This window comes from Ranitomeya variabilis, chromosome 2, assembly GCF_051348905.1.
Source record: "Ranitomeya variabilis isolate aRanVar5 chromosome 2, aRanVar5.hap1, whole genome shotgun sequence".
Classification (NCBI taxonomy): domain Eukaryota; kingdom Metazoa; phylum Chordata; class Amphibia; order Anura; family Dendrobatidae; genus Ranitomeya; species Ranitomeya variabilis.
The window spans coordinates 669,660,993-669,679,444 of record NC_135233.1 but is presented as its reverse complement, the minus strand read 5'-3'; the positions used below and the strand labels follow the sequence as shown (position 1 = coordinate 669,679,444).

General features: G+C 42.6%; 1 protein-coding gene across 1 annotated transcript; it reads right to left on the bottom strand.

Moving 5' to 3' along the window:
- Positions 1-2,809: 2,809 nt before the first annotated feature.
- CITED2 (Cbp/p300 interacting transactivator with Glu/Asp rich carboxy-terminal domain 2) lies at positions 2,810-5,398 on the bottom strand. The gene is made up of 2 exons (XM_077289238.1): positions 5,260-5,398; positions 2,810-4,302 (listed from the first exon to the last, which is right to left on the bottom strand). Exon 2 carries the CDS (start codon positions 4,293-4,295, stop codon positions 3,600-3,602), a length of 696 nt encoding a protein of 231 aa, XP_077145353.1. The 5' UTR covers positions 4,296-4,302; positions 5,260-5,398; the 3' UTR covers positions 2,810-3,599.
- Between the last annotated feature and the right edge of the window lie 13,054 nt (positions 5,399-18,452).

Genomic DNA, 18,452 nt, shown 5'->3' with positions numbered 1-18,452 from the left:
CATAGCATAGACTATGGAGCAGCCTGTGCTGAATCCTAGTAGCCAAGTATGCTAAATCCAGTCCCCCTGAGAAATTATTTTAATTTTGCTCAGACTGGCAACTCCTTTGATAATGAAGTCACACATTTTTACAAACCAAACAGAACAAACAAAAATACCCAAGACCACCATTGTTACAACAGTACTGTGATTACCCCAATTTTGCAACCTAAAGTAGCAAGAATCTATTGTAGTTATATACATGTAGCCAAAATATGTCCACTGTCACCACGATAGAGGTTGAAGAAATTTAGCTCCTGAGAAACCCATTGGAGCATTGTGATGGTGAACTCACAGAAGATCTTTGAGTTAAAGCATAACGGTTTTAATTTTTATGTAATCTATCAATAGCACACGTGAAAATAGGTAGCTTTGTAATATATTATATGTAAGAAATGGGCTTATTTCTTGGCCAAATTTCACAATTTTGAGGTAAAAAAAAAAACAAAAAACAACTATTTGGTGAAGACTTTCCCCATTACTGAGATAGGAGATGGCAGTTACTACTGATAAGATTATATGTAGAATAGAAGGAGGAGCTGTCCGTGACCTCCATAAAAATCAGTAGCAGCTGCCATCTTCTCTGTCATGGGGAAGTATATATTCACCAACTACAGATTTTACCTAGAACTGAGAATTTTGGAAAGAGCCTGATCAATTCTGGCAGAGAAAACAAAAAACCCAATTCTTCTGATAAGATACATTGCAAAGTTTCTTATTTTCACGTGTACTATTGATGTATGAGATAAATGCCATGGCAGTATTGCTTCCCTTGTATAATTCGCTATACCCATCTGCTGATCTACAATACATTATCAGGTGCTTCTAGGAGTCTTGATCCTGTCTTAGTTGGACAAAGGCCTGGTTCATATCTTATTAGGGTGCGTGTCCATGGTCTGGATTGTCGGCGCTCCGCCCAAAGTGCTGCCCCCTTCTGTACGCGCAGCGATTCCAGAGGTGTTCATTGCACACATCCAGAATTGCCGCTCCCTATACATAGGAACCTGTTAGACATGCTGTGTTCTAAAAAGACGTGCCGCATGTCTAACTGCAGGGCCGCCGGATGCGTGCGAACATGCATAGTGGAGACGGGATTTCATAAAAACCCCTACGCTATGCTGTAACATCTGGACGCTGCGGTTGTACCCGTGGACACATACCCTTAGGGTTTGTGCAAACTATGAGAGATGCTGCACATTTACAGTGCCCAAACACGGTGTCTTCCAGTTTCAACAAAGTTAATGAAATATACAGAAAACTCTGGTCCACTGCGTTTATTTTAATCAGTGTAAGGCCATGTTGACACGTTCAGCATTTTACCTCAGTATTTGTAAGAAAACCAGGAGGGGAGCAGTATAGTAGAAACAAGTCACCACTTCTGTATTTTTCATCTACTCCTGAGGTAAAATACTGACCGTGGCCTAAAACTGAACTGCTGAGAGTGTCAAAGCCAAAAGTTTTTTTTATTTTTGGAGTTTTGTACAGATTTGATCCACAGACTTGATAAGCACACACAAAATCCGCCAAAAAAAACCAACAAAAAACACAGAAGGCTGTGCCAACAAGGATGGGGGGGAAATAAAAAAAATGCAGCAGCAAAAACTGAAGTAACCTAATTTACCTCAGGAGGTGCAGAAAATCTGCCACAGCAAAAACTCATGGTGGGAATGAACATTTACCATAAAGTTTCTATTGCATCCATTCAGCAGAGGTCATTGATGTACCTGCGCTATCCCCAGGTGTTTCTTCTGAGGTCAAAATATATAACGCAAAGTTTCTCCTCATGACCAGTTAATATACGTTTGCACCAGCCACATACCATGCCTAATAAAATGGCCGAGTGTGCATTCCCCATCACACACTCAGCCAGTAGTTATCAGTAAAAGAAATGCACCCATGTCCACTTGTGCGTGCGGCACATGTCTGGTAGAGCCTTTTCCATGGCACCTGAAGTCTAGCAGTAGTCAGCCACTTACTGCACAGGAATTTCCTCACAGCCCTGTCGTACATACTGCCATTGACCTGCTGTACATACTTCACATTCCTTCAAGTAGATATTAAACATGGAATGCCTACAAACAGCCATAACACAATACAACACCATTACACGTGTAACCAGATACTGGTTCGACAAGTTTTGCACACGTGTCCTGATATCATGCAAGTAAACTGAAGAGTTTCTAAATTATTAGCACAACATCAGGCCTGTGTTACATAACCTGTAATAACCCCTCATTCACATGGATTACACTGTATAGTTAGTAGCTGAATCATAGAGGACAGACAAAAATTGCTTTACATATCAGCTAAATCCTGAACACAAGGTGTTTATAGGGTCAAAATAAAATTGGGGGCAACTAATGATCTGGAAAACTAAGGCCGATAAACAATGGATTTATTTGTGATCGATTAGTCACGTCTTTTCTGTGGACAGCACAGCTCTATTAGGAGGATAAAAAGTTAAAAAAAAAAAAAAAAAAAAAATAGTCATAGTAAACAAAGCAGACATGGCAGGAATCACACGTGAACAATGCCTCCCTTTATCCACAGTCTGCAAGATCAGTCTTCAAGGACATAGGCTGACATCATAATTACACAATTCCAGGAGGGCACATTCTGGAATATTCTATATTATAACAGCATAGTCAATGTTTTAATATACATTAATGCCCTTTTCATATTCCAAATATTATTTATGTTACAAGTCTGATTTTTTTTTTTTTTTTACTTTTGAGTTGGTGAAATATAAAAAAAAACAGTTACACCAAGGTAGAATAGTGCACGTTGCAGCTCTTTATTGACATTGGCAAATTAAAATAGAATAAATTAACAAGTATTTTCTCAAAAAAAGGTTTTATACAAAAATACTGTCAAAATTTCCTAAAAAGCTTTCAAACACAGTAGTATTTTCCATGAACTAAATTAACTATATTAGCACAGTGTCAAACATTTTTTTTTTAATTTTTTTTGGAGGGAGGAGGGGAGCATTTGTGAAATGTTTACACTGATTACATTCCACCCTTATTGTTGTATGTACATGGGTGAAACACAAGTAACACAGGGAAAAAAAAAAAAAAAAAAAAAATTTACTTAAACAGTAGGACTTCTCCTGATCCAGCAAGGCATGGCCCATATTGTTAAAACTTCCAGTTAAAATAAAAAAATAAGTGGTGAACAGCAATGCATAGATTTAACTGAAGCAAAATGGCAGCACTAGTGCAGCAATGGACCTTGCTGCCAGAGGTTCATGCAACCAACAATTTTCGGTCATGTTGATGCAGAAAAGGAAAAATTGAAATGGACTTTGTCAAAACACGGACGACTTGATACGACAGGAGACAAATCTGCTGAAACACCCTATTTGCAGAAATAGTGGCTCAATTCACAAGGCAGTGGGAGGGGGAGTCAAGAATAAAAATGTGGGAATCAAAAGGGAAAAAAAAAAAAAAATATATATATAATATATATATTCTGTACAGATTAATAGTGGACTCTGGAAGCAAGATTCGGTGTCCAAGGAGGAATGTTCAATTTTTTTCTCTTTTTTTTTTATTCCAGGCCTAACAGCTCACTCTGTTTGGCTGCTGTTTGCAAACAAAGTCTGTCATAAAATCAAATTCGTTCTGTCCCAGCCATAGCTCTGGTAATTCTTTTATACGATCCAAACCCATTTCTATCACCAAGGACATTAGAACTTCCTCATCGATGAAGTCCGTGTCGATAACGCTAGGAGGCAGCATTGCTGCAGGGACGTGGCTGACTGACGGAGGCATGCCAGTGCTGTGCTTTGGATTGCAGTCTCTGAAATGCTGGTTTGTCCCATTTATCTGATGATTTCCAGGATGCAAGTCCGGCATATAGTGGTTGTGTTGGTAAGGATGATGTGTAAAATATTGGTTGTTCAGCTTCTGGAGCTGCATACTAGCGGTAAGCTGCGCTCCTTGATTTGTAACATGGGCTCCCATGAACTGTGAATTGGTAAACCTTGCCGCCGGTGCCATACTGCCATTAGGATGCCCACCGTTTACATTCCCGGCCACCATGGCATGCCTGATGCCATTATTAGAGTTCATATTCCCTGTGCTGTAGTGCATGTGTTCCCCCATCAGGCTGTTAAAGGCAAGTTGTTGCTGCTGTTGCTGATGGTGAGGATTTGGAAATTGACCCATTCCCATCCGATGAGCAGGGTGGTGGTGAAGACCGTTTGTTCCATCTGGAAACCGACCATGATTCATCGCCATTATATGGTCTGCCATCGTACACCTAGGAAGAGAACAGAGAAATTAGAAAAATGTAAAATGCCGCCTGACACAAAAAACAATTGACACCGAATCTAAGGCATCTGGTCTCTCCGCTTATCTAGGCAATGACGAATTAAAACAGAGCAAGTGTCACCATCTGCAGAACTGCTCTTTCCAGCCTACAAGCCCTTGCTCATCGGCGCTCGTTTCCTGCATTATGCGCTCGGCTGCTGATAACATGTATACATTACCTTTCAATTCACTCAATCACTGGAAAATCATTGCCCAACATGACATTAAACAGTACGACTGGAAACCCCTTGACACAAGTGACAAAAGCATAGGCACAGAACGTCTTCAACACTCCCAGCATTGCATTCATTACACCCCAGTCACTGCACTTCAGCACTTTCCAGTCCTACAAAAGCCTCTCCATAATCTCATTGCTAATCATTAAAGGTTACGCACATAAGCGGGCGATCAGTGAAGTATCAGCCGTCCCCACAGCGAAATGAGCATAGATCCCCCTTGCAGCAACCATGACAGATACATTAGAGAAATATTGAACTTCCTACAGCAGGAGATGGAGGAGGAAAGCAGGCAGTGAGGGGCTCACAACAATGCAAACAAAGGTACTACATCATTAGCAAGTCATGCCCATATGCTGAGGGGCTGCAGCCTGATGTGTTCATTTACAAGACCCAGAACCCAAGTGGATCAGCATTTAAAGGGATTTAAACCGCTACAGCACACTGCCCACTTAAATAACTTACTACCACATTGAGATCATCACCAGCAGCTCAACTTTCCCATCGCACACTAGAATGAATGCCAAGCAGCTAGAGAATAGGTAACCTGACCACCCCAGCAACTTTTACCATGCACTGAATTATTAATGATGGCACTGCCATCTCCATAGAGCCCAGGCACAGGAGACAATGAGCCCAGCTCGCCCGATCGCGTAGCCAGCAGCACTTACCCCTTGTGAGCGATCCGAAACTGCTGCTTGGAGGGGATCAGGGGGGAGATCCCAGCATACAGGAGGGATCCGCAGATCTCTTTTGTGTAACGCGATCCTGCTGCAGAGCTGCCGTTCCCTCACTCCTCAGCGAGAGGCATCGGGGCTGCCAACAATGAACTGTGCTTCTTCTTCCCTGCTTGTTAATATAGGATTGCAAAAGGGAGGAGCAATGGGGGGAGGAAGAGAAAAAAAAAAGCCTAGCAGGCAGGCAGCAGAAGTAAAACCTGGATTAGGGATAAACACAGCCGGAGCTGGAGGAGATCCAGCAGCCCTGATGCTGCTCTGCTGTCCTGGTGGTGACACGTGGGAGCTGCTGCTGCTGCTGCTGCTGCCTGCTGCCACTAGGGGTCTTTAGTCTCTCCCCTTTGTATGCAGCAGCACTGACAACAGCCTCAACATCCACTATTTAGCAACTCTGTGATAAATAAAAGATAGGCTATGATAACATGATGCATTAAATGTGCTGAGCAGCAGATGGTAAGTGTCATGTATTGTCCTTGGGTGTCTCTTAGTGTTAAAGGGACAGGGCACCTAATGGAGATGCACACACATGGTGACAGTGGCAATGATGAGAACAGCACTGCACACAAAAAAAACCCCAAAAACTTTATATCCTGACATGTAGAGGAAAAAAAGTCAAATGTCCATCAAGTTCAACCGAGAGGAAAGAGTATATAGGTAATCAGATATATAGTGTTCACATATACAGTATGCCCACAAGTTTGTTTTTTCTAATAACTGGAAAAAAATGCACTCAATGATAACATAAGGATACAGGATATATGTATGATGGCTGGGGTCCTGCCAATCTTGAGACTAGGGGTCCCGTGTCATGCATTTAACTGGAATATGGACATCGCACTATTTAAGTAATAGAGAAAGCTAACGTCAGTGCTCGGCTATTTCCTTTAGACTTTAAAGGGGTTATGTGCTACTGGACAAAGCTTTATTACTTGCTCCAAAGTGCTGTATAAATAAGAAAAAAAAATTACACTTATCTCCCAGACTGGTATCCCTCCTCCGCTCTCAGGCCTCAGGGGTCTCCTGACACTCACAGTGTCATGTGACTGTTGCAGCTAGTCTGTGACTGTTGATTGGCTTCAGGGTTCACATTTCTGTCTGATCGGAATAAATACTGTTTTTTACAATCATGCAAAATTCTGAATTAGAAGCCACTGATTGGCTGCAGCAGTCATGAGAACGGTAGGGAGCATAAATCTCAAAGTGAAGGAGCAGGAGGTAAGTATCATTATTTTGTTAGGGTGGGGGCTGTAGTAATATTCTTCTGCTGATAAAACGGTGATTTTATAAAAGCTACAGCAAGCAGTCCAGTAAGTGATACATAGCTGGAATCAGATTAGATGACAGAAAAGGAGTATTCTGGCTGCGCTCACTTCCATATTAGGAGGTAAGGCTAAGTTCACATTTGCGTATCTGTGTGCAGCGTATCGTCTGCATGCGACACATGCCAAAACACATGCAAACGCATGTTTACGCAGCGGTTTTTATCCGCATCAGCTTACGCATGATGGCAAAAAAACCCGCTGCGTGTGCATGCGTTTGCATTTTTGCCTGCGTTTGCGTTGTTTATGCGCATGCGTTCGATATTTCCAGGAGGGCATGTCTCATAACATTTCCTGGACATGCACAGTCTTAAATAAGCAAGTGCATCGAATGCATGCGTACGCATGTCCTTGCGTACCAATGCGTTCCCAATAGACAGTAATGGGTTTTTTGTTGCACTCAATCCGTAATCATACGCATGCGCATGATTATGCAATATTTGACACCTCAAAAAATGCAACATGTTGCTCTGCCGCCGGCACCTCAGAGCGGAGAGTGCGGCCACACAGCAATACATGGAGCTGCACGCTCCACTCTGGAGTGCCGGCGGCAGAGCTGGGTTTTAACCTGCAAGACTCGGCCATATTTCACGCAAGTGAAAAGGAGCCCTTAAACTTATACCCCAATATAGTGCAGCCCGGTCCTATGGGCGTTGCTGATCTTGCTTCAGCACCTCCTCTCTTCTCGCAATTGCCATCCTCCTGCTTACTTCATGTGGATGATGCGTCCTCCGTCATCCACACAGTGTCCTCCAGGTGTACTTCCTTCTGCCTTAGGCCGGGATCACACATGAGAGAAACACGGCCGAGTCTCGCATGTTAATACCTGGCCCTGCCGCCGTCACCCCGGAGCGGAGCGTGTGGCTGCATGTATTGTATGTGGCAATGCCGGGTATTAACATGCGAGACTCGGGGCCGTGTTTCTCGCATGTGTGATCCCAGCCTTAGGCTATGTCTCCACGGTACGGATGGGCGGCGGTATCGCCGCAGCGGCGAAGCCGCTCGGCGCTAAGCCCCGCCCCCTTAATGGGACGCGATCATGCCAGATGTGTTAACTCTTCACATCCGGGATGATCGCTCTCTCCCAGAGGGCCCTGTGATATGCCTTGCGGGGACGCTGTGTCCCCGCAAGGTGTACGGGCATGCTGCGATCTGAAAAGACGCGCAGCATGTCCGTAGTCGCAGGGCCGCCGCGTGCGGGTTTCCACGCATAGTGGACACAGGATTTCATCAAATCCCCTCCACTATGCAGGAACATCTGGACGCTGCTTGTTTGACGCTGCAGCGCTGCGCAGCGTCAAACAAGCAGCGTTTCCTGAACGTGGAAACATACCCTTACACTGTAATGCACATGAGTAGGCTTTACTTCGGGGTCATCGTCGCTCTTTGCATTTCCCGCAGTTCTCTGCTCTGCCCTCAGAGGGAAGTGCGCCTGCACAGGAACGAGATTGGGGACATTGTGGATGACCTAGGACACGTCATCCACATGAAGCGGGGTATGAGGACAGTGCTTGTGACAAATGAGTATACGCTGCAGGAAGAACAGAGTCTCCCATCGGACCGCACTGTATGAAAGGTTTTTATTATACTCTGCAGGGGGGATTGTAGATTTATGCACAGTATACTAGAATAGTGTAAAGAGGCTTTAAAGGTGGAGGCCATACTTTACATTGGGAAATCCTGGTGACAGGTTCAATTTAAGCACTTAAATATCTACACTGACATAAAATTTACTACATACAATGTTTTTTTTTTATTTGCAGCATTTTGTTATTGTTCCTTGGTCAGGGTTTTTTTTTTTCTTCAAAACAATGCATTCTGTGGGTATGGTATTTTTGTCATGTGTTTTTTTTTTCATGCTTCTTTATAGATCTTGAAAAATGCACAAGACATAAAAGACACCAATAAAAGCTAATTTAAACAGTGCTATGAAAAAGGCTTGACTTCCATAGTGTTTAAAAAAACTAAGTATAAAGCGAGCTTAGGGTTAGGCTATAGGTGAGGATTTTTAATAGGGGGGGTGGGAGAGTATATTTCATGATGTTAAGTTCAGACCCCCCCGGGATCATCACTTTTTCCCACATACGGGCACTTTTTCCATACATATGAATGAAACAGTTGTATGCGCTTTTCAGTCCTATTAGTAGGATAAGTGATGCAGAAATGACTGTTTCCCAGTATGTTGACATGTGGATATCATAAGGTTCTCTGCTGCCCAGAGCTATGACTTGAACACACAGCCGTAGTATAGAGGCCATTTCTGTTTGCTCTGCGCTTTCTGCCTAGTAAAGGTTATATCAATCCCCAGGTTAACAAAAAAAAGAATTTCTAAGAATTGTTAATGTTTAACCAGCGCGCCACACTGATGTAAACGTACTGTATGCCGCCCTTGTCTGTGTGTATAGGTCTGACAAACGCGGCCCCAAGAAATGTGATGTTGTTGTTACTTAGTGATATTGTCTGCGTGCTTCCTGTACTAACTGTCGACACTAGAAGCGTTTTGCGCAGCTGATTGCAGGCGGTCTGACTTCTCCGCAGACCGTCTTTACACAAACATGATCCCTATATACAGCATGTGGCTCTGCAGTGTTTGCTTCTTGCTAAGTTCCAGCTTGGCTTCTCTGCAGTATTTCTGGCATGAGGCGTCTGTGCTCTGTAAACAAAAATCAGAGTCACAAGTCACCAGGATCCACCTCTTACATACACATTTACTGCCCTTCATCCGGGAGGTGGGAGCTGTTATATGTGCCCATCCCCCCAGAGTCACATACACTGCCTGACATATGGACACTGATATGTTGTAGAATAGATGATCAAGATGGCTAAGTAACAGGGGGGGGGCAAATGCTGGCTGCGACGTTAACCCTTCGCCCGCTACCTTCTGCTGTGTCAGCGAGCTTCTGTTGTATTTTCATTTATTGCACGCTGATGATGAAATGCGATATCTCCAGAGCTTTAACAACAGGCCAGAAAACAACTTCATGTTTTCACTGAACTAGGAAAGTTTTTCCATTCCTTGTGTTGTGCAGTATCAGCTCCGCAGAACGTCTACGCTACAGAAATGATGAAAAAGTATTATTATAGTAGTATAATCGTGTTTCTAGAATAGACGCTTTACCGTGCTGGTGGAGCACAAAAGAAGGAATGCATACGGAGGTGTAAGGCAAATGGTTAAATTTTCAGGGAGAAAAAAGTGACAATTTTCTTTCTAGGTAATGCCCAGTAAAAGTAATAATGGTACAATGTATTGATATTGTGCTAACATATGCAGAGGAGCTGTACAATCAGTAGGAGCAGTACACAAATAAGACATATGTATTACCAATATAATAGAAGCTCTGATGAGCTGACCATCTCTAAAGCTGGCCATACACACGAGATAACTGTCAGTTGAAAATTCGACTTCCACATCCATTATACAGGAGTGTTCGGCTTGGCATGGCACTTTTCTGTTTTCAACAGGGAGAGAGGACAAGTCTGGGAGCGGCTTTTCTCTTCTGAAAATGAAAGCTGAAATCCCAGCTGTCCAGTCCTTCGGTCCACCAGGTGATGTCGTCACAAGGTCTCCATACAGACATTACATATATGGTAGTCTGCTCCCTCTGATATCGGCAGCTTCAGCCGACATTCATGTAATGTGTATGGGGTACTTAGACAACATTCACTCATCTGTGTCAGTGTTACTATCCGAGAAATGGACTGATTTTTGTCTTAGGTGTAATCCTAGTTGCGTCCATTTCTTTTCTTATCCATTTTGTGTGAGTTTCTCGCATTGCACACACAAGTGTGACACCGGCCTAAGCATGTATCTCTTTCAAAGATAAGTCCAGCAATACATTTACATGGCCGATCAGTTTCTCCGTTACTGAGAAATCAACAATTTTTAGTTGATCTGCAAAAAGAGGCTGAAGAGCTATTAGCAGATTTGAAGCCTCTGTCACTCCAGCTCGATTCTCCGCCCTGCACCACTTCTTTCTTTTTGACTGATGGCTCCTATGCCTGAATTTACACAGCTAAGAGTCTGTCAGTCAAGCAGGAGGAGGCAATGTTGAGTGGGAAAAAGAGCTGGAGTGACAGAGACTTCAGACCTACAAATAGTCAGTGGCATAACTTAAAGCTTATGAGCCTCATAGCAAAAGCCTCAATGTGGCCGCCAATCATTACATATCTTTAATAGAATTGGTCTTTATATATAGGCCAATGGGACTTTTTGGCCCCCATAGGCCCCAGGACCCGGATGCGATTGCTAACCCTGCACCTATTGTAATTATGCCCCTACAAGTACAGTGGGGCAAAAGAGTATTTAGACAGCCACCAATTGTGCAAGTTCTTCCACTTAAAAATATGTGAGAGGCCTGTAATTGACATCATAGGTAGACCACAATTATTGTTTGACATGTGATTCTTTTTGGTGCCAGACTAGAATGTGTAATCTATTTAAACAGCATTTAGGGATATTGTACGTTTATAGCATCTCCTGAGGAAGAAGTCCTAGTGACTTTGAAATGCGTTGAGAATAAACTATCATCCTTCATCTCCAATACGCCTGTACGTACATTCATTTTTTCACAGCAGCGTGGAAAAATCAAATGAAAGCAGTGATGGACAACTCCGTAAGTTGCTATAGACCCTCTGTATGAAAAATATAGCAACTCAGTTCTTGAACACAATACAGCACAAATAGTCCTGGCTACGAGCGATACAGTAATAATTAACAAAAAGCATAGCAAAAGGTGAAGCTGCCTTCAGCACCGAATAATTAAAAGCATTAGGCAACTTTGACCAATGTTTACGTAAAGTTGTTTTACATTAACAGAGCTTCTTGTATTTGCATACAATGTACTTTCCACGTCATCCAGTTAATACCAGGTAGTAGGTACACATTGCATAAGACTCATAGACGCATAGAAACCAGACCTCTACGAGTGTATCCAGTTTTTACATTCGGTACGACCATGGTCATACTTATTTAGCAGGAGTTAGACCTAAACCACCGACAACCCTGAACCTTCTTTATAAGTTGTATTCTTCATCGCAGTTATGTCACGTACCGGTAATCAATGTCTATGAAGATTTTGCATCTGTTTTTTCACCTATGAGAAATAAATACTGAAAAATCAGTAAAAACTAGAATAATACATTAAATCACTATATTGCGTTTTTGTGGTGTGTAGCGCTTGAACTAAAAAATTCAGAAATCAAGGTTTTCATGTAAAAAAAAAATATGAACAAATTTTCATCCGTTTTTGGTACGTGATTGTTTTTCACCATTCATGTGTCATCTCTTTTTTTTTCTGAAATCAAATAAATTGATAGTGGGTTCCCAAGTTTATCCTAGCATTAGTCAGCGAAAAATGTAAAGCACATGGAGTTTCCGCGTGCTATTTTTTATCTTTTTGTGGACTTGTTAACCTTGATCTGCAAATAGGGTGAAAATTTCAAAAAGGAACGGAAAAGTGAAAAAGGTTTGTAGATTATAATGGCATGAAATCAAATGTGTAAATGGGCTCTAAAGAGCTCCATATCCAGTAGATGAAAGTAGGTGGACCCGGACAACTGTCTCCCCACTGAAAACACAAGAACACTTGGCTGAGCTGATCACTCATGTATGGGGCAGTCTGGAGTGATAGCTGTTTGTTTAACTGACATTTATTATTATTATCATTATTATTATTTATTATTATATCGCCATTTATTTCATGGCGCTTTACATGTGAGGAGGGGTATACATAATAAAAACAGGTACAATAATCTTGAACAATACAAGTCACAACTCGTACAGGAGGAGAGAGGACCCTGCCCGCGAGGGCTCACAATCTATCTTATGTGTATGGCTAGATGTTAGGGAATACTTCATCAGAAATTTATCTATAGTTTAGATCAGTTTTTGTATAAGATTTTTTTTAATCTTTGGCAATTTTTTTACATTATCACAATCTTTATTAAAAATTAGAAATCTTGCAATTTTCACACTGACCACTAGGACATTTTTATGATCAGTTTCTGTTGTTTCCGGAAATCAATATGTACATTAGCAACAAAAAAAAGTTTTTGACTCTATCTTTTATATTCAAGCATGTAATAAGGCTGTGAAAATAGTCATTGTGAAGGGAGGAGAACAGGGTCAGCTGTGATATCACCTATTGTGATTGGTGGATCCAATGTTATCAGTTATTGTAATCCTTCTGATAAGGAAACTCCTGTAAACTTTTCTTGAAAGGACAGGAAGTATGAGTCTAAAAGAGCCCCATTGGCCAGTGTTAGAAATGGCAAAATTACTACATTTTATACTAAAGATTGTGATATTCAAATAAGAAAACAAAACACATCATTGTCAACAAGTTTTCAAAAACACATGTAAGACAATACTTAATTTTAATAGATCATTTTCTAATTATAACTTCTCTTTAAGTGACATTGATGTAGCCAAGAATCATGTACTCATATAACACTGATTCTTTCTATTCCTAAAGTGATCTGCTGAAGACTCCCTGCTGTGCAGGAGACCTGCTTGCTCAGCCTGAGGGCCAGGAAGTTTCCTCTCAATTCAGGAGTCTCCTGAATGCAGTATGAGAGTGTAGACAGGCATGTTCATTACATGCATCACACACAATTTGTATTGTCCTCATTTTTATGACTTGTGTGTACTCTATCTGTCTGTCTATCTAATCTATCTATCTCCCTATCAGGCCTGGTTTTAAACAAAGTGGGGTCATGGGTAAAAGTTTAAAGTGGGGGCCCAAATGCTAACATATTGCACCATCACACAAACATTTCGGTTGCATTTACATGTGCTGTGTTCACACCGTGAAGCAAGAGTGATCGATAATATTGAAGTCGTTCGACGCTTATTTCCTGGCCTCTTTACATCGGCTGAGGAAGAATGATGGGGACAGAATGATCACTAGTAGATTAATCTGTCCCCATACTGTCCCCATACATATCTACAGTTTTCACCAGGCGATGTGCTGCTGTGAACGATGATTTCTGTTCCGGCATAAGCAATCAGATCACTAGATGAATAAGCAGCCCCATAGTCCTCCATATAGTATAATTTGCGCGCCATAGTGCCTCTTACAGTTTAATACACACCCCATAGTGCTTCATATAGTATAATTTGCACCACAGTCCTCCATATAGTATAATACACACCTCTTAGTGTTCCATACAGTATAATACACACCCCATAGACCTCCATATAGTATAAAACACACCCATGGTGCTCCATACAGTACAATGCACACCATAGTCCTCCATATAGTACAGTGCAACCCCACACAAGAGTACAATGCAGCCACACACAGGAGTGCAATGCAGCCCCACAGAAGTACAATGCAGCCCCACATAGGAGTACAATGCAGCTCCATAGGAGTACAATGCAGCCCACACAGAAGTACAATGCAGCCCCTTTGGAGTACAGTGTAGCCCCCACAGGAGTACAGTGCAGCACACACACAGGACTACAATGCAGCCCCATAGGAGTACAAAGCAGCCCCCCAGGAGTACAATGCAGCCCACACACAGGAGTACAATGCAGCCCCATATGAGTACAATGTAGTCCCCACAGGAGTACAATGCAGCCCCACATAGGAGTACAATGCAGCCACACACAGGAGTACAATGGAGCCACACACAGGAGTACAATGAAGCTCCATAGGAGTAAAATGCAGCCCACACAGGAGTACAAATGCTTCAGTCTATCCTTAATGCAGCAACCAGGGTAATCTACCTGGCTAATTGGTATTCAGATGCAGCCGCTATTCGCCAGTCGTTACACTGGCTTCCCATTCATTATAGGATCCAATTCAAAGTATTTGTTCTCACCCACAAAGCTCTCCACAGTGCAGCACCCCCTAACATTTCCTCCCTTATTGAATACTTATAAATACAATACTCACTTCTCCTCGTTCCCCACTGCAGCATGTCTCCTCAAATTAACAGCTCATGCGACTGCAGAGGGGGATGATGGGAGAGGGAAGTGCTTGTATCGGGACCCCCTGACTCACGGACCCCATAGAGGCCTGTTGGTCTGCCGCTACTAGCCCTGTCCCCAATTGAAATTGTAACATCAAGAAAGAAAAGTCATTGTGTAATGAAAAATACATGATTGATAGACATGTTAATGATATGCAAATGATGAAAAACAAAAATAATATTTTCAAAACGTTTTAATTTGTTAGTATGAGCGGCACATGCAGAAATACACTTACACACCTTGACATTTTATTAATGAGATTATTAATGGTTGTCTGAGGACTGTTCTGTCACGCTGAATGCAAGTGGGAGTGCAAATCATCAAGATCCGCTACTTGCAGCTCCCTATGCTATTGCTGACCAATGATGCCCCAGATGGGCTTGATGGGAGATAAGGCTGGAGACGCTGCATGCCATGGTTGCTTGCTTAGGCCATGTAAACTGCTTACAGGAGCACTAGCAACATGTGTCCTGGCATTGTTGTAGAGAAAAATGGCCACTGGGACACATTCACATTCCGTTCTGAAGGCCTCTTCATGGCATTGATCATGTGATTTCCAGATTCATCGTTAAGGGGAATAAACTTCTATTGTAGCTCCATTGCTATTTTTTCTATACCATGATAGCTTTTGAGAGCGATGGTGTGAGGTCAATAAAATACCTGTAACTGGACGTCTGGCTCGTAACCCAGATCCATGTTAATACCTGCCATTGGTTTATGTATACATTGTTTGATGACTTTGTATTAGTTTGTCATGCTGCTCTGTTCAAACTCTTGAGCCTATGTTTTGTGGTCGGCTTCTCTGTCCACCAAGCCACAGCAGACACACTTTTTCTCCCGGTGTTTTGGTTCTCTTATTCTGGATGCAGTTTGTTTAGCATAACACAGGTGTTTTAATTTGTCTGCCCTATCACCCTTCGGGTGCTTTATATTCTGTCCCCCTCCTGGCATTTCCTGCTGGTGATAGTTTCTTGTGGATGCTCACTCATTCTGTTATAGCTTAAAACCAGTCAGTGAAATTCCAGATATGGTTTATATCCTTGCTCGTGCTACTGTGAGAAAACTGCATGGCTGAAACATGCTGCCATGGTGTACAGTGTCTGTGCGATCACGCCCCACTTTCCAGTTTTTGAATTTCCAAAAAAATTTAAAATAACCAATAAATTTCGTTCAACTTCACAATTGTGTTCCACTTGTTGTTGATTCCTCACCAAAAATTTCCATTTGGTATCTTTATGTTTGAAGCATGATATGTGGGAAAAGGTTGAATAGTTCCAGGGGACCGAATACTTTCGCAAGGCACTGTAGTGTGATTCATCCTCCAAGGCAATACCTAATTCAGAAGCAGTTGACGCATTGGAAGCATATATTCGTTGTTATAGATATTTTTTTGCTTCACTAATTCGACTAAAGGACATCTGTCCTACAGTAGGATCAACTCTCCTAAGCTGTCTATATGGGCATGTACATTGACATGTAAAAGTTTGTCCGACCCTTGTCAAAATTACAGTGATTGTGAACAGTTAAACAAGTTGAAGATAAAATGATCTATAAAAGGGCTAAAGTAAAAAAAATGACACATTTCCTTTGTATATTAGGCACAAAAAAAATATGTTGTCATTTTTTACATTTTAAAAATTACAAAAAGGAAATTGGGCCAATGCAAAAATTTAGGAACCCTTGCAAATTTGCGTGCTCAGATACCTTTGATCAAGGTTTCAGTCCTTAATTAGCCTGTTAAGGTTATGACTTATTCTCTATCATCATTAGGAAAGGCCAGATGATGCAAATTTCCCAGCTTTATAAAAACCCCGCCTCCTCTAACCTTGTGCCAAAAACAGCAGCCATGAGTTCTTCTAAGCAGCTGCCTAGCACTCTGAAAATGAAAATGGTGAAGGTCCAAAAAGCAGGAGGAGGCTATAAGAAGATCGCAAAGCATTTTCAGTTTGAAATGTAGTTAAAAAATAATAATAATAATAATAATAATAATCTTTATTTATATAGCGCCAACATATTCCGCAGCGCTTTACAGTTTAACAGTTTCAAACACAACAGTCATAGGTAACAATGTTAACAATACAGTAATAAAGCAAAATAAGACAAAATAAGACGACCCTGCTCGTGAGAGCTTACAATCTACAATGAGGTGGGGGAGATACAAAGCACAGGTGTGTATTTACAATGATGTATTTACAATGATGGTCCAGCCATCTTCAGGGGGTGGGGGGTAGATGGAGATAGTGAATGGGCTACACAAACCTAAAATGACTGATTAGGGAACGTGATAGGCCGCTCTGAACAAATGAGTTTTGAGCGAGCGCCTAAAACTATGCAAGTTGTGGATGGTCCTAATATCTTGGGGTAGAGCATTCCAGAGGATTGGCGCAGAATGGGAGAAGTCTTGGAGTCGGGAGTGGGAGTTTCGGATTAGTGCAGAGGTTAGTCGAAAGTCGTTTGCAGAGCGCAGCGGTTGGCTAGGCCGATAGACAGAAATGAGGGAGGAGATGTAAGGGGGTGCCGCACTGTGGAGAGCTTTGTGGGTGAGAACAAGTAGTTTGAATTGTATCCTGTAATGAATGGGCAGCCAGTGTAACGACTGGCGAAGAGCGGACACGTCCGAGTAACGATTAGCCAGATGGACGACCCTAGCTGCTGCATTAAGGATAGACTGAAGAGGGGAAAGTCGCGTGAGGGGGAGGCCAATTAATAGAGAGTTGCAGTAGTCCAGACGGGAGTGGATTAGGGCGACAGTGAGAGTTTTTGTTGTCTCCATGGTGAGAAAAGGGCGTATTCTAGAGATGTTCTTTAGGTGTAAGCGGCACGAGCGGGCAAGAGATTGTATGTGGGAGGTGAAGGAGAGATCGGAGTCAAACATAACACCCAGACAGCGTGCCTGCTGCCTAGGCGTTATTATGGTGCCACCCACAGAGAGGGAGATGTCAGATTTAGGGAGGCTAGTAGAAGGCGGGAGCAGAAGAAGTTCAGTTTTGGAGAGGTTGAGTTTCAGATAGAGAGCGGACATGATGTTAGAGACTGCGGACAGACAGTCAGTGGCGTTCTGTAGTACAGCGGGGGTAGAGTCGGGATGACGTGTATAGTTGTGTGTCATCAGCATAAAGATGGTACTGAAAGCCAAATCTGCTGATGGTCTGTCCAATTGGGGCCGTGTAGAGGGAGAAGAGAAGGGGGCCAAGGACTGAGCCCTGAGGTACCCCGACAGTGAGAGGAATAGGAGATGAAGGGGAGCCGGAGAACAGAACACTGAAGGAGCGTTCAGAAAGATAGGAAGAGAACCAGGAGAGAGCAGTGTCCTTAATGCCTAGTGACTGGAGCCTAGAGAGTAGGAGAGGGTGGTCAACAGTGTCGAAAGCTGCAGAAAGATCGAGGAGAATGAGCAGAGAGTGGTCACCGTTACATTTTGCTGTCAGAAGGTCATTGGTCACCTTGATGAGTGCAGTTTCTGTTGAATGTAGGGGGCGGAACCCGGACTGTGAAGGGTCTAGGAGGGAATGAGTGGAGAGGTAACGGGTAAGGCGGGAGTAGACTAGGCACTCCAGGAGTTTTGAGATGAAGGGGAGATTGGAGACCGGTCTGTAGTTGTTTGCGCATGATGGGTCAAGGGTGGGTTTTTTTAGTAATGGAGTAATGATAGAGTGTTTGAAGGAGGAGAGGAAAATGCCAGAGGAGAGGGAGAGATTAAAGATTGTAGTTAGGTGAGTTGTGACGACTGGAGAGAGAGACTGGAGGAGGTGTGAGGGAATGGGGTCGGTGGTGCATGTAGTCGGACGAGAAGAGGAGCTTGGAGACTTCTTCATCTGTGATGGGATCGAATG

Coding starts and splice junctions, on each gene's coding strand:
- CITED2 (XM_077289238.1), bottom strand. CDS start 4,295: ATGGCAGACCATATAATGGCGATGAATCATGGTCGGTTTCCAGATGGA.